The sequence below is a fragment of the Ochotona curzoniae genome, unplaced genomic scaffold (assembly GCF_017591425.1).
Source record: "Ochotona curzoniae isolate NIBS_2020 unplaced genomic scaffold, NIBS_Ocur_1.0 contig_4105, whole genome shotgun sequence".
Lineage (NCBI taxonomy): Eukaryota > Metazoa > Chordata > Mammalia > Lagomorpha > Ochotonidae > Ochotona > Ochotona curzoniae.
In genome coordinates, this window is record NW_024466129.1 from 10,637,188 (window position 1) to 10,653,469 (window position 16,282).

A 16,282-nucleotide genomic window follows, 5' to 3' on the forward strand; every position below is an offset into this window, starting at 1 on the left:
TCGTATTAACTAAACTAAAAATGAAAAATCAATAGATTGTCTCATAAAAGTAAAAGATAAAGTCCAATGTCCAATCTTTTATAAAAATACCCACCATCCTAGGAACAGAAGGGAACTTCCTCAACCCAAGCAAGCTAAGGGCAGCAATCAAAGACCTGCTGCGATCATTACAAAGCTGAAAAACGCAATCTTTTCTCTCCTGACCAGATGACTGCTCGCATCACTTCTATCCGTTGTTGTATTGGTAGATCTACCTGAGGCATCCAGTTTAGAAAAAATGGTAAAAGGAATTCAGATTCACAAGTCAATAAAATTGCTTTTATTCACAGCTAACATGACTGGCTGACTATGCAGAAAATAAGCTGAAACAAACAAACATAAAGTACTAGAGTAAATGCATTTACACGGCTGTAACACACAAGATTTGAATGCCAAAAATCAATCAACACAGTGAACTAGAAATTGTACTTTTGAAAGCATCCTATAATCAATCACAAAGAAATACCCAATATTTGAAACATAATAAAAGATGTGACTTATAAACTAAGAACAAAGATTGCCAAGCATCTTCAGCACCTCAGTGAGTGAGACACTCTTGCTAAGTGGCCCAGACCCACCATCGAGGCGGGCGTGCGGCAGTGAAGACACCCACAGGCGACACTCCACGTCCGGCCACCCGGTGAGAGGCCTGGCCCAGGCTCTTGCTGTCCTTCACCAGGTTCCCGCCTCCCACACAGGTGACCTGGCTCACCTTCCCAGCTCTCGGCTTCAGCCCCGAGCCAATGCCAATGCCCGTGGTCACCTGGGGAGTGTGTCCGCAGGTCAGAGTTTGTGCTGCTTAGACTCACCTGTTGCCCTATCTCTCAAGTAATTTTTTAAAGTTTTAAAAAGGCGTTAATATTATGAAATATCAACTCATGCCCAACCCGATTTATTAACTGAATGCAGTCCCAATCCAAATTCCCTAGGTGGGTGTTGTGGCACAGTGGAGTTGAACTCTGCCTCCCTTAAACACAAAGCCTCCTATTAAGGTACACCGGGCAGGCAGTCTCCAGTCTCGGATGCCTGTGACCGACATGGGAAACCAGACAACATCCTTGGCTTCTGCCTTCAGATCAGCCCATTTCAGGCTCCTGCAGTCATTTGGGGAACAAACTGCAGTGGGAGCAGAGGGCAAGGGGAGAGATCTGCCTCCTCATCCACCCTGCTCTCTGTAACTATTCCAAATAAATAAGAAAATCATAAAGGAAAAAAAAAAAAACTTATATTCTCTAAAAGACATCATTAGGAAAATGGAAGCAAGTCAGACTAGAGGAAACTGCAAGCCCTGTGCAGCGTGTTCCCAGTTCCCTCCTGCTGTTCCCCAGCCATCAAAGCCAACGAGGCCTGGCTGTCAGCCTGCAGAACTCAACCAAGGCAGCGCGGGCACCCCACCTGCTCCCCACGTCAGTGGAAGCAATCCTGGGCAGAGCCTTTAAGTTATGGCGCCTGCCATAACTCTAGATAATTAGTGCCAGAACTGAACCCAACTATTGATGTAGCGGTACAACTAGTCAATCCAGGGCAGTGAGCATATCAAGCTCTGCTTTAACGCTACAAAAGAATACTGAATGTCACGCTGGTGGAGGGCAACGGTACAACACCCTCCCAAACCATGAATGTATCTGCCAACTCAGAAGCTGTCTAGATTCAGGAGTCTGCAGGGGTCTGTTACAATGGCATGGCTGAGCAACACCAGCGCCTGCTGATAATGGCGCACACATCTCTAGTCCCTCTGCCCGCTGCTAGGGTTAGGGAGCTGAGGCTTTAATTGCAAAGACCTTCCACCTGTCAGCACAGGATGGTTCTCCAAGCAGCCCTAGTCCTGAAGCTAGCAGGGAACTTTGCCTGCTGAGTCATCTCAGCACACAAAAGAGAATTCAAAACGGTTCTAGAAGCCCTGCACAGGGAGCAGGAGTTACAAAAAAAAAAATCACATATAGTGTCCCTCCAAGTCACAGCCACCAAAACCCCAAAGACACTTGATTAAGAAAGAGGGTCTCTGCGAATGTGAATTGCTCGGATGAGATCATTCTGGAGCAGAGTGGGCACTGGGCTGACTTGTCGGTAAGCATCCAGAAAAAGCAGGGGCTCCAAGAGGTATTTATTCCTTCACGAGGCTCATGACAACAGCCAAGAAAAGAAAGTATTTAGCAAGTGATACATTATTTTCAGAAAAAAAAAATCTCACATGTACATGTAGTAGAATCATTGGTTGGTCTTAAAAAGCAAGGGAACCCTGCCATGTGCTGTGACAGGGATGAACCCCCGGGCTATGATGCACATGGATTCGCATTCCTACAGCACACTCCCAAGAAGCAGCACACTCCCAAGAAGCAGCACACTCCCACGGAGCAGCACACTCCCACGGAGCAGCACACTCCCACGGAGCAGCACACTCCCACGGAGCAGCACACTCCCAAGGAGCAGCACACTCTCACGGAGCAGCACACTCCCAAGAAGCAGCACACTCCCACGGAGCAGCACACTCCCACGGAGCAGCACACTCCCACGGAGCAGCACACTCCTACGGAGCAGCACACTCCCACGGAGCAGCACACTCTCATGGAGCAGCACACTCCCACGGAGCAGCACACTCCCACGGAGCAGCACACTCCCAAGGAGCAGCACACTCCCACGGAGCAGCACACTCCCAAGGAGCAGCACACTCCCAAGGAGCAGCACACTCCCACGGAGCAGCACACTCCCACGGAGCAGCACACTCTCACGGAGCAGCACACTCCCACGGAGCAGCACACTCTCACGGAGCAGCACACTCTCACGGAGCAGCACACTCCCACGGAGCAGCACACTCTCACGGAGCAGCACACTCTCACGGAGCAGCACACTCCCACGGAGCAGCACACTCCCACGGAGCAGCACACTCCTACGGAGCAGCACACTCCCACGGAGCAGCACACTCCTACGGAGCAGCACACTCCCACGGAGCAGCACACTCCCACGGAGCAGCACACTCCCACGGAGCAGCACACTCTCATGGAGCAGCACACTCTCACGGAGCAGCACACTCCCAAGGAGCAGCACACTCCCACGGAGCAGCACACTCCCACGGAGCAGCACACTCCCACGGAGCAGCACACTCTCACGGAGCAGCACACTCCCACGGAGCAGCACACTCCCACGGAGCAGCACACTCTCACGGAGCAGCACACTCCCACGGAGCAGCACACTCCCACGGAGCAGCACACTCCCACGGAGCAGCACACTCTCATGGAGCAGCACACTCCCACGGAGCAGCACACTCTCATGGAGCAGCACACTCCTACAGAGCAGCACACTCCCACGGAGCAGCACACTCCCACGGAGCAGCACACTCCCAAGGAGCAGCACACTCCCACGGAGCAGCACACTCCCACGGAGCAGCACACTCCCACGGAGCAGCACGTTCCAGCAGCGGGTCCGTTTTGACTCTGAGTTCTCTGCAATCATCTCCCTTCTGGTCTCCTCTAGCATACAGACAAAATCTTCTTAAAGTTCCACATTCACTCCAGAATTTCAAGAACAGCAGCAGGCCTGACTGCCAAGGGGAAGGCTCAGCCAAACAACGCCCTCTGTGAAGCCTCTCCATGGAGTCATCTTCGCAAAGGGACTCACTTTTCCTTATCACCAAGGCTACAGAGTTTCTGCAATTTTCTATCACACAATTAGATAGCCAAAATGCATACAAGTCATTCTTTATCTCTTTTTCAAAAACCCAGACTTGCATTAGGAACTTTATTACATACACACACACCTGCCTCTACCTTTCAAATACAATAAAAAAAAATTTTTACAATACTTTAAAATGTTTACCTTTAACATATCCATTCCTAGAAACATTAATCCCACGTTAATTAGAAAACATGGTAATAAGTTTTCTAGAAAAGCCTAAATTGTCAAAACTAGACAGACAGGAATGACAGAACTGAAAAAATGACTTAAAAAGGAACCAGATCCAAATGATTTTGTACACAAGGTTCTTCCAACACTTGGCAAACGTTTGCACAGCCCGGAACATTGCTCATTCATTGCAGGAAGCCAGGAGAGCTCACGGGCACACAACCACCAAGGACAAACACTCTAAGTCAATTTCTACTGTGAGCATAGATAAACCTAAGATGAAAACCAACGACATATCTACAAGAACAAAGCATACAGATTAAGAAGGAAGCATGAGAGCCTAGATTATGGCTCATTCAGTGCTGAAATTGAAGGCTAGGATACTAAAGTAAGTGAGAGGAGACAAGATTACGTCAAATTCCTCAAAGAAAGCTTTTGATCTTGGTTAAGCTGCCACCTGGATGTCCACACGCCACATCACAGTGCTGGGTCCAAGTGCTGCCCCACCGCTAATCCAGCTTCCGGTTACCATTGACCCTGGAGGGCAGCAGCTGACGCTCGGGAACTTGGACCCTGTCACCCTACAGAGTAGCCACAGCCTGCGCTGTGGGCGCCTGGCCTCTGGTCCAGCCCCAACTACTGAGGACCTTTTGGGGAAAATCCAACAGATTTCTTTTTTGTTTCTTTTTAAGATTTGTTTATTTTTACTGGAAGATCAGATACACAGAGAGAAGGAGAGACAGAGAGAAAGATCTTCTGTCCGTTGATTCATTCCCCAAATGGCCACAATGGCCAAAACTGAGCCAATCTGAAGCCAGGAGCCAGGAGCTTGTTCCGGGTCTCCCATGTGGGTGTAGGGTCCCAAGGCTTTTTAGGTCATCCTCTACTGCTTTCCCAGGCCACAAGCACGGAGCTGGATGGGAAGTGGAGCAGCCAGGATAGGAACCAGCACCCATATGGGATCCCCAGCACATGCAAGGCAGGCTTTAGCCACCAGGCTACCGAGCCAGGCCCTAGACAGAAGATTTCTGTGTGTCTCTGCCTTTCAAAGAAACACAACTAGGAGAAGTCTGGGGGCAGAGTGAGTTAAGCCACTGCCTGAATTGCCAGATCCCACATCGCAGCACCAGGCAGAATCCCAGACCCTCTGCTTGGAACCCAGCTAACACGCCTGGGAAAGCAACAGAAGACAGCCCAAGTGCCCCACATCCATGCACGAGACCTGGTAAGTTCCTGGCTCCCAGCCTCAGCCTGGCACTACCAAAACTGTGGCCACCATTTCAGGGGTGAACCAACAGTAAATCTTTTTCTTCTGTCTCTCCCTTGGTTATTCTGCCCTTCAAATAAATAACAAATATATCTTCAGAAAAGAGTAAATAAAATTTTTAAATCTTTTAGAAGTAGAATATTGTTTCAACGACTGACGTGGCACAGCAAGTTAAGCCGCTGCCTACAACGCCAGCAGCGCACGTGGGTGCGCAGTGCGACTCCTGGCTTCCCCGCTTCCTACCCTCCCGGCCCTGCTCCCTGCCAATCGAGCTGGGAAAGCAGAGGAACAGGCCCAAGCACTCGGCCCCTGTTATCCACGTGAGAAACCGGGCTGGAACCTCAGGCTCTTGGCTTTGGTCTGGCCCCGAACTGGCCACAGCAGTCACTGAATGAAGATAGAAGATTCTTTCAGTCATTCTCTTTCTGCCTTGCAATTAAACTTTAAAAAAAAACAAACAACAACAAGAGAAAAGGCACTTCCATCAGCCCAGACCCGATCATTTCTACCATTTTGGGGAATGAGCTGACAAGCATCTTCCCCCTATTCCCACTGTCACACCTTCAAATACATTAAAAAAAAAATACACTTTGGGGGTTAAAAAAATGGTATGAGAGGGCCCGGCGGCGTGGCCTAGCAGCTAAAGTTCTTGCCTTAAACACGCTGGGATCCCATATGGGCGCTGGTTCTAATCCCGCCAGCTCCACTTCCCATCCAGCTCCCTGCCTGTGGCCTGGGAAAGCAGTCGAGGACGGCCCAAGGCCTTGGGATTCTGCACCCACGTGGGAGACCTGGAAGAGGCTCCTGGTTCCCAGCTTCGGATCGGCATAGCATCGGCCGTTGCGCTCACTTGGGGAGTGAATCATCGGATGGAAGATATTTCTCTCTATCTCTCCTCTCTGTATATTCTTTGTAATGAAAATAAATAAATCTTTAAAAAAAATGGTATGAGAAATGGACTACCCCCACTACTGATAGGCTAAGGTGATACCAAACTTTTGGAGACCACCTGAAAACAGCCATCAGGATTTCAAGCACACGCAACGGACAACACATTACTCCGTTTCTGTAGGTATCCAGCCTCCGGAAGACCTGTGGAGCACACCAGGCTGTGCCAGCTCAGCCTCTGCCCGCAACACCACCCCAGGCGGCTGCGAGGAGAGTGCTGCTGCTCCACCTTCTATCCCGCTCCTCTGGAGAGAGCTGGAAGAGCTGGAGGAGCAGAAGGCGGCCGCAGGATTTGGGCCCCTGCAACCCCATACAAGAGATCTGGACAGAGCTCTGGGCTTCCGGCTTTGGGTCTGACCCAGCCCCAGCTGTTGAAGCAATTGGGGAGTAAGCCAGCAGATGAAAAAATTCCATTTCTCCCCAACTCTGACTTTCGAATAAAAAAAATATTTTAAAAAATTATATTTATACATATGTATACATACATACACACATACTATGCATGCAAATTTTTACTATGGCATTATTCACAAAAAGAAAAAGAGAAGTGGAAAGCTCACGAAGAGAAACCAGCTCGTCAGTAATCAATGATGAGCAGTGAACCTCCCTTCGGGCATCACAGGAAGATCACTCATGCCAAGCAAAGCGCAGGGCACAATAACTCAAGATCCTATCCTTCCTTCTTCATTTCAAAGAAAAAGCTACACAGAAAAGGAGATCTTCCATACGCTAGTTGTCCCCCTCAAATGGCTTGCAATAGCTGGGGATCGGCCAGGCTAAAGCCGGGAGCCAGAAATCCCACACAGGGCCTGCACATGTGTGGCAGGGACCCGAGCCCGTGAGTGGCAGGGACCCGAGCCCGTGTGTGGCAGGGACCCAGGCCCGTGAGTGGCAGGGACCCAAGCCCGTGAGTGGCAGGGACCCGAGCCCGTGAGTGGCAGGGACCCGAGCCCGTGAGTGGCAGGGACCCGAGCCCGTGTGTGGCAGGGACCCGAGCCCGTGTGTGGCAGGGACCAGGGCCCGTGTGTGGCAGGGACCAGGGCCCGTGTGTGGCAGGGACCAGGGCCCGTGTGTGGCAGGGACCAGGGCCCGTGTGTGGCAGGGACCAGGGCCCGTGTGGCCGTCCTCTGCTTCCCAGGCACGCATGCACCAAGCTGGACTGGAGCAGAGTCCGTTCCTTTGCTTTACCGGTGCATATGCTGCCATATCACAGGCCAACACTTAACCTGATAGACCACAAAGTCCCCCAAAGAAATCTTTTACAAAAATAAAAACCAGTGGCTATTTGCCTTGCAGTCCTTCCTGCATCCGTCATGAAGGGTGTGATGCCCAGCTCCAGGTCCTGATGAATCATGCAGTTAGTAAGATGGGCCCTGTTGCAAGGCAGAGGCGCCTCAAGTAATTAAGCTCCTGCCACCACTGCGCTACCTCAACTCCGACATTCTCAACTCCCAAGTTTCAATGCAGGCGTTTGGGGAGTGAACCAACAGTGGATAACTCACATGTGCAATTTCTCTATCAGATTAATTCTTAAAAAATTAGGTTCCCACATACACAGAACCTGAAGGAATTTGTCACCAACAGTCCGGTCCCACAAAGCAATGTTAAAAGCCACTCAAAGGGCCCAGCTCAGCAGCCTGGTGGCTCAAGCCCTTGTCTTGCATGCTGGGATCCCATAAGAGTGCCGGTTCTAACCCTGCTACATCACTCTTCCCATCCAGCTCCCTGCTTGTGGCCTGGGAAAGCAGTCCAGGACGGCCCAAAGCCTTAGGACCCTGCACCCATATGGGAGACCCAGAGGAAGCTCCTGGCTCCTGGCTTCGAATCAGCTCAGCTCCTGCCATTGTGGCCGCTTGGGGAGTGAATCAGGATGGAAGATCTTCCTTTCTGTTTATCTGACTTTGCAATAAAAGTAAATAAACCCTTAAAAAAAAAAAAAGCTGTCTTAATGGTTAAAACCAAAGAGAAACTATTTTTTCCTACAGTTTCCAAATTCTCTTGGTTGATACTAAGTAATTCAGTATGAAGGATTTCCTTGAATAAAAACAAATCAAAAAGTTGCTGTATATATACAACTATCAGTTAGAAGGTTAGAAACTTTCTTTAAAAGTGGGGAGGAAGTGGGCGAGGGAGGAAGCCATAGGAGTGCTGGTTCAAATCCCCAGCTGCTCCACTTGCATTCCAGCTTCTGACACTGTGCGCCTGGGAGAGCAGCAGCAAACGGACGGAGCGCTTGGCCCTGCGCTCATGTGGGAGACCTGGAGGAAGCTCCTGGCTTCAGATCCCTCCTTCACAGTCTCTTAACTCTGCCCTTGAAATGAATAAATATGAAGAAAGTATGAAAGTGATATATTCTGTAAAAACTGTACTTCAAAAATGTTGCCACAGGCCTGGTGGCATGGCCTAGCGGCTCAAGTCCTCGCCTTGCATGCCCCGGGATCCCATATGGGCAACGGTTCGAATCCCAGCAGCTCCACTTCCCATCCAGCTCCCTGCCTGTGGCCTGGGAAAGCAGTTGAGGATGGCCCAATGCTTTGGGACCCTGCACCCGCGTGGGATACACGGAAGATGTTCCTGGCTCCTGGCTTCAGATCAGCACAGCACCAGCCGTTGCAGCTCACTTGGGGAGTGAATCATCGGACAAAAGATCTTCCCCTCTGTCTCTCCTCCTGTCTGTATATCTGACTTTGTAATAAAAAAATAAATCAATCTTTACAAAATAAATGTTGCCCTTTCACCATGTGAGAGATATACCTGTGAGTCTCTTGTGAGACTCCACTGCAGGAAAGCACTGTGCATGCTGAGAACAGTTACAGCAGGAGAGCCCGCACTATGATGTTTTATAGGTCAGGATGATAAACACATGTTTGACTGGGGCCGGTTCAACCTACGATGGGCTTACCAGGCTGTAATCCCATCATTAACCAAGGAACATCCACAGACGGTGACATGTGAATCAATGTGGAAAGTTAACTACCAACTGCGATTTGAAAAACTGCATTAAAAACTTATTCTTGAGGTGGCACCAATTCTCCATCAGTGCCAGGATGCCATGTAGGTGCCAGTTTGTGCCAGGTCTGCTTACTTCCCATCCAGCCTTCCGCTGTGGCCTGGGAAAGCAGCAGCAGAGGCAAGCATTCCCGGAAGAACCAGCACTTTGTGGTCTCTTCCTTGGCTTTTCTGAGAATCCATGAGTTTTGGACTAAGTTCCAGACAGCTATGCCCCGTTAATGCAGTAAACATCAACCACTTTCTAGCCAGGAAGCCATTAATTTCTGAAACTGACAGTCTTGCACACTCAATGGATTGTGCTATTTGCTTTCCAAGGAGCAGTTTATTGTAATGAAATAAGTATACACTAGTATTGTTCACAAAGCTTCTTGTTTTATGTATATCCTAAATACACAATCACTTCAAAGAGGGAAGCAATTTAAGGGGGGGGAAAAAGCCACTGTGCTAGGCAATACGCCACAGTTACCAAATAAGCATGAAAGTATTACCACACCTAAGCATGTCTCTAACCTCGCAATATGATTCCGTCACTTCTACAGATAAAGAATATGGAACTAAAGCCCAGCATGGCCTAGCAGCTAAAGTCCTCGCTTTGTACACGCTGGGATCCCATATGGGCAACGGTTCGAATCCCAGCAGCTCCACTTCCCATCCAGCTCCCTGCTTGTGGCCTGGGAAAGCAGTTGAGGATGGCCCAAGTCTCTGGGACTCTGCACCTGTGTGGGAGACCTGGAAGAAGTTCCTGGCTCCTGGCTTCGGATCGGCGCAGCACCGGCTGTTGCAGCTCACTTGGGCAGTGAATCATCGGACAGAATATCTTCCTCTCTGTCTCTCCTCCTCTCTGTATATCTGACTTCGTAATAAAAAAAATAATAAAATTTTTTTAAAAAGAATATGGAACTAGCAGTAATTTATGGTAGTTTTTCTAGATCCATGATTTAAGTCATTCATTCACCAAATACTTGAACACAAGCTATGTACCTGCAACTTGGGATGCATGGTAAGACAGACAGGCAGGTTCTCCTCTTGGAGCCTTCAGACTACCAGAGGAGAAAACTTAACAAAAGCAGACAGATAGCTAAAGAAAATTGCAAACTGAATTCAAGGCTCTGTAGAACACAGGTGGAGGAGACAGAGGACAGAGAGAATGACTCGTGAAGAAAGGCCTCTCTCAGTAGCTCACAGCGGAGAGGGCAGGACTGACCCAGGCCCAGCAAAGCCCTGCCAGGTGCGAGGCCACACTCACACGGCGTGTAGGCGAGGGAGACAGGGCCCAGGTCAGACACAGAACTCACCAACCTCGGCAAGAAACCTGCTTTCAGTCTAGGCATGATGAAAAGCCTGGCAATCGTGACAAAATGATCACACAAACTAACGTGCTAAAAAAGCAAGCCTACCTACACCTCTAACGGACAATTCTCACATCTTCGGGCCTCAAAACTCTCAAGGAGCCCAAAAGGCTTTTGTTTACACAGACCTGTATTCATGTTCACAATTTCAGAAATTAAAACACGGGGTGGCACAAGCTACGCTGGCATCACTCGTGAGCTCTGCTTCCAGTCCCAGCTGCTCTCGGCTTCTGAGCCAGCGCCCTGCTGGTGCACCCGGGAGTAACACCCGGCCAGCAGATGGGCCAAGGACTGGAAGAAGCTCCCGGCTGCCTTCCCCAGGCCTAACCATCACAGCCACCTGGGGAATGAGCCAGACGATGCAAGTCAGATTCATTCTCTCTCTCTCTCTCAATCTCTCTCAATCTCTCTCTTCACCTCTCTAATTCTCCCTCTTTAATAAATAATCAAAGAAATAGACAAATAAGAATCAGAAACTTGGAGGATGCACAAAACACACACCATTAGCCATTAGATGTGTTATACAGCCTTTGAAAAATATCACTGTGGTTGAGTGAATGAAAAAACGCACTTAACCCTTTTAGTGAAAGCAGATTTGACCCAAGAGCACTGAATGGCACAAATCATTTTGTCCTCCATAAGGCCACCAATGAAAGTACTTCACACACTTAGAAATGTAACAAGCCTCAGCCCTAACATACAAAACAGCAATCCATTTAAACTGACATCTAAAAAACCACCTTTCCAGAAGCATCATTCTTGCATCCGATCGCCGTAATTCTGCCTTTCCATTTTGTCACACAAGCATTTCACTATTTCTGTCCAAAATTCCTAAGCAAATTATTGCAAATGTGTATATACGCGTATATATATCTGTAAGCAATCCTAAGAATATCTCTGCAGTGTACACTAACATTTCCATAGCAAGAGCTTATCCCAGATACGTTTGCTGTTCTTACTTGATTGATCTAAGGGTCTTCATTAGCAAAATTTTCATCACAACCTCTTCTAAAAATCCATTGCAAGAATCGCTCCACATACTTGGCCATCTGAATCTAGATCTTTCCTTGCTTTCATCTTTCCAAGACGCTGATAAGGGGATTAGTTTTAGTTTAAGAGCATTTCTCAACAATGCTCACTTTACAAAACGCCATATTGTTCTATGATATTCCTTCACCGTGGTGGGATCTTTCAGAGCTGGTTTTGTAATGCGTTTGAAGTAAGGCTAAGACAGGAAGGCACCGCGGTCGGGACCACTCATCCTAGGGCAAGCAGGCCGCTATCCGTGAGTGGCACGGCCACTGCAGGGGCGCGCTCCGTCGCTCGGCGCACACCCACGCTCCAGACGGCCGCAAGGTCCAGGAGCAAACACGAGCAACCCACGGAAGAGCCGCGATCTGCACCTGCCTGCATGACAATAGGGATGGACCGCGCGAGGAGCCAGAGGCCCACACTCGGCGAGTGGGAGCAGGGAAGAGCCCAGCCTCCCGCACGGCCGCAGGCTCCGGGCTGGGGCACCCCCACCCTCCATCCCCGCAGCCCCGGGCAGCCTCACGTACCTCCTGCGCCGGCTCCTCCGCCTGCACCCAGGGCGGCCGCCATGGTGCTCGCTGGGGCCGGCCTTCAGCCTCGTCCCACCAAGCCAGCTGCTGGGCCGCCCGGCCTGGCCCGGGGACGGGGGGACGGAGGACGGGGAGGGACGGGGACGGCGGGCCAGGGCTGGGGCCGGGGGAGGGGAAGGGGAGCCAGGCGAGGCCGGGCGGGTTGGGAAGCACAGCAGCAGGAGCAGCAGTAGCTTCGCCTCCGCAGGAAGAAAACAACAAACTACCGCAACATGGCCGCGGACTCGCGCCGCCGCGGAGCACGCTGGGAAGATGGAGGGCGCAGGCGCGCGGGGAGCGGGGTCCCGCTCGGGCGACGCCGCTGCACCCCGAAGAGGGCTCCGAGGAAGGGACGGCGAGCCTGGAAGGCGCACAAACACACACACGGCGCGGGCGGCGCCTCCGATCGGCTCCGAAACCAAAAAGATTTAAAGCCAGGGCGGGGGCGGCTGTTGGCCGTAAGTCGATGCCAGGTGTGTCGCACGGCGCTTTGCAGCGGTCGGCGCCGCGGAGCTTTACGGCCGCCAGCCACTCGGCTGCCTGTGGAAGGGAAGGTGCCCCTCGCCGCCCACGGCAGCGGGGTGCCAGCCGTCGTCTGTGTCGGGGGGCTAAGAGGGAAGGGCGAGGACGGCTGCGGCTGGGAAGGCTGCCCCGGCCTTTGCAAGGCAGCAGCGGGTGCGCTGCCAGGAGGAGGCTCTCTGCGCGCACCTGCCGCCACCCTGGGCAGCCCTCGCGCCAACGTGGGCGACAGGGCCCTGGTGAGTTCTCAGTCCTTACAGAGCGCGAGGATGAGGAGTCGGCCTTCGTCTCTGAGCATACGCTTCTGAGCAGCGAGGAAAGTCAGAAGCCTCGGAAAGGGAGTGGAGTGGTGGTACGGTGACCAGGGCCGTGGGATGTGATACCGAACAAGGTGGCTCCGAGTTTTTAGTAGTTCCATGGAACCAAACACTGGTTCCCTAACCGTGAAACTGGGGTAAGGGAACAAGAGGGCAACTGAGGCAGAAAGATGCTAGGGCCCGGCGCCATCGCCTAATTGCTACATCCTCACCTTGCATGCACCAGGATCCCATATGGGCGCCAGTTCATATCCTAACTACTCCACTTCCCATCCAGCTCCCTGCCTGTGTCCTGGGAAAGCAGTAGTGGACAGCCCGGAGCCTTGGGAACCTGCACCCATGTGGGTGGTCCGGAAGAAGCTCCTGGCTCCTGGCTTCCTATCAACTCGGCTCTGGCCATTTGGGGAGTAAACCAGTGGGTGAAAGATTTTTCTCTCTGTGTCTCTTTTTCTCTCCACCTTTCTAATTAAAATACATGAATGAAAAAAGAAAGAGGAAACTAAACAAAGGCTAAGAGATACCAAGGGAGATTCGGACGTGCCGTGCGTGTGGCCACTAGAGTATTATGCGTGAGAGAAGCGTTAAGCCCTAAGGCTGGTGGGGCTGCCACGCGTGCAAGGCTTTGGAACATTTTTCCGATGTTTACAGGAATATTACTTATGCTTCTGTTATACAGAAGTTATGCAGTCGTGGTAGGAGTTGTGTTTTGAAAAGACGGCTAGGAACAGTGGACAGGTGTGAAAGTGGGAGGCCCACAGCACTGAGTAAGCAGTAAGACATCCGTGCAGGGAGCTGCTTGGAGATGGATGGAGGGAGAGCTGTGTGGTAACACGTGTGTAATAAAATGATCATGGTAAGGTCCTGAGGCCTTAAAGAACCTTGCTGTGAAATTCTTCTCACTTCTGTAAATGTTTGAAATTTTCATAATGAAGTACTGGAGAATATAAACATGACTAGATATTTATATGTAAGTAGTGATGAATATAGAAAGTGTCTTTAAAAAAACAACCCGGGGCAGACTTTTGGCCTAATCTGTTAAGGTGCCAATTGGAAAATCGACCTGAGATGAGAGCGCTAGGGGATCGAATAGTGACCCAGGTACTGAAACCCTGCCATTGCGTGGGAGGCTGGGATTGAGTTCCAGCTTCCTGCCTTCTGGCCTAACCCAGCTGCTGCTACCATCATTTGACGTCTCCCTCCTTTCCTGCCTATCAGCAGCAAATATTTTTTAAATTTTTAAATGGTAATGGGCCTGGCTCTGTGGCCTAGCAGCTAAAGTCCTCGCCTTGAACACGCCCGGGATCCCATATGGGCACCGGTTCTAATCCCGGCAGCTCCACTTCCCATCCAGCTCCCTGCTTGTGGCCTGGGAAAGCAGTTGAGGATGGCCCAAAGCTTTGGAACCCTGCACCCATGTGGGAGACCCGGAAGAAGCTCCTGGCTCCTGGCTTCGGATCAGCGCAGTACCTGCCGTTGCGCTCACTTGGGGAGTGAGTCATCAGACAGAAGATCTTCCTCTCTGTATATCTGACTTTCCAATAAATAAATAAATATTTAAAAAAAAAATTTTTTTTTAACGGGAAGCCTTGTAAACAACCTCTGTGAGTGTCGGCACAGTGGCACAACCATGCCTTCATGCCTCAAACACCTCATCTTTCATGTTTTTCTAATATTTACTCATTTTTATTGGAAAGATTAATCTATGGGGAGGAGAGGCAAAGATCTTTCATTCACTAGTTTACTCCTCAAGGGGCATCAGCAGCTGAACCTGAGCCAATACAAACCTCCAGAGCCGGGAGCTTCTTCCAGGTCTCTCACGTGAATCCAGGATCCCAAGGCTTTGGGCCATCCTCCTTTTCTTTGCCAGCCATAAGTTGGCAACTGGATGGGAATTGGGGCAGTCAGAACATGAAATGACACCCAGATGGGTTCCAGCACTTGAAGGAAAATTAGCCAATACAGCCATTGTGCTGGGCCCTCATCTTTTAATTTTTTTTTAAGATTTATTTATTTTGGGGCCTGGCGCAATGGCTTAGTGGCTAAAGCCTAAAGCCTTGGGACCCTGCACCCACGTAAGTGACCTAGAGGAGGATCCTGGCTCCTGCTTTCAGATCAGCGCAGCACCGGCCTTTGTGGTCACTTGGGGAATAAATCACCAACTTTAAAAAAATATAAGATTTATTTATTTTTGTTGCAAAGTCAGATATACAGAGGAGAGACAAAGAGGAAGATCTTCCGTCCGATGATTCACTCCCCAAGTGACCGCAGTGGCTGGAGCTGAGCCAATCCAAAGCCAGGAGCCAGGAGCTTGTTCTGGGTCTCCCACACATGTGCAGGGACCCAAGGCTTTGGGCCGTCCTCAACTGCTTTCCCAGGCCACAAGCAGGGAGCTGGATGGGAAGTGGAGCTGCCGGGATTAGAACCAGTGCCCATATGGGATCCCAGCACGTTCAAAGCAAGAACTATATCTGCTAGGTCGCTGGGCCGGGCCCTCTTTTAATTTTTTTAACTGAGAACAAATGCCCGATTTGGAAGAAGTTGATTGAAGATTGGTGTCAATATTGTATGAAATGGCATTGCTTGTGATTAAAAAAAAAAGCCTGTGACTACATTTCGGTCCTGGAAAGTGCAAATAATCTTAAAACATCTTAAGTATAGTTACTGTTGTAACTAAATGTAGGGATCAAAAAGAAGCTGAGAACCATAAGAGAGTGATTCTAAGCCAGCATAGCTACCCCTCAAGGCGCAAGCCAGCTCCATGTGGAGAGTGCAGCCTGCATGGACTGTAGTGCATGGAGGGTTGCCCCCGCTACCCCGGGTTCTTCGTGCGAAGCAAAGCTGCTGCCACTAGTAGCACTGTGAATAGATAAACCTAGGGATACCTCCTGGTGAGGGTGCCAGTGCGACACATATCTTACTGGACATCTTAACCACTTGGCCTTTTTTGATTTTAGATAAAAATAAATACAGACACCTCCCTCTTGCACCGTTATAATGGACTGAACATTCTTGGGCCACTCCCACTGCAAAAGCGATTCAACAGAAAATGTTGTTTACTGTATTGCTAGACTCTTAAGAATTAAAAAAACAAACAAGCAAACAAAACCAGGAGCCGGCAGTATGGTGTAGTAAGCTACCCCTGCCTGCAGCGCCAACTTCCCACAGGGACACCAGTTGGTGTATCCTGGCTGCTCCACTTCCTATCCAGCTCCCTGCTTATGGCCTGGAAAAGAACAGAGGCTGGCCCAAAGCCTTGGGACCCTGCACCCGCATGGGAGACCCCGGAACAAACTGCTGGCTCTCGGGTTTGAATCATCTCCACTCTGATTGTTTCAGCCATCATTGGGGCAGAAACTCTGTCTCTTTATCTAACTCTAAAATCTGCCTTTA

The 16,282-nt window shown here is 50.3% G+C and overlaps 1 protein-coding gene across 1 annotated transcript in view; it reads right to left on the minus strand.

Annotated features, from left to right (window-relative positions):
• RBM33 (RNA binding motif protein 33) overlaps window positions 1-12,434 on the minus strand; it is a 120,322-nt gene extending 107,888 nt beyond the window's left edge. The window contains exon 1 of the mRNA XM_040984376.1: window positions 12,015-12,434. Coding sequence (XP_040840310.1) covers window positions 12,015-12,057 — 43 coding nt within the window. The 5' untranslated portion in view covers window positions 12,058-12,434. The remainder of the gene's footprint in view (window positions 1-12,014) is intronic.
• Window positions 12,435-16,282: the final 3,848 nt, after the last annotated feature.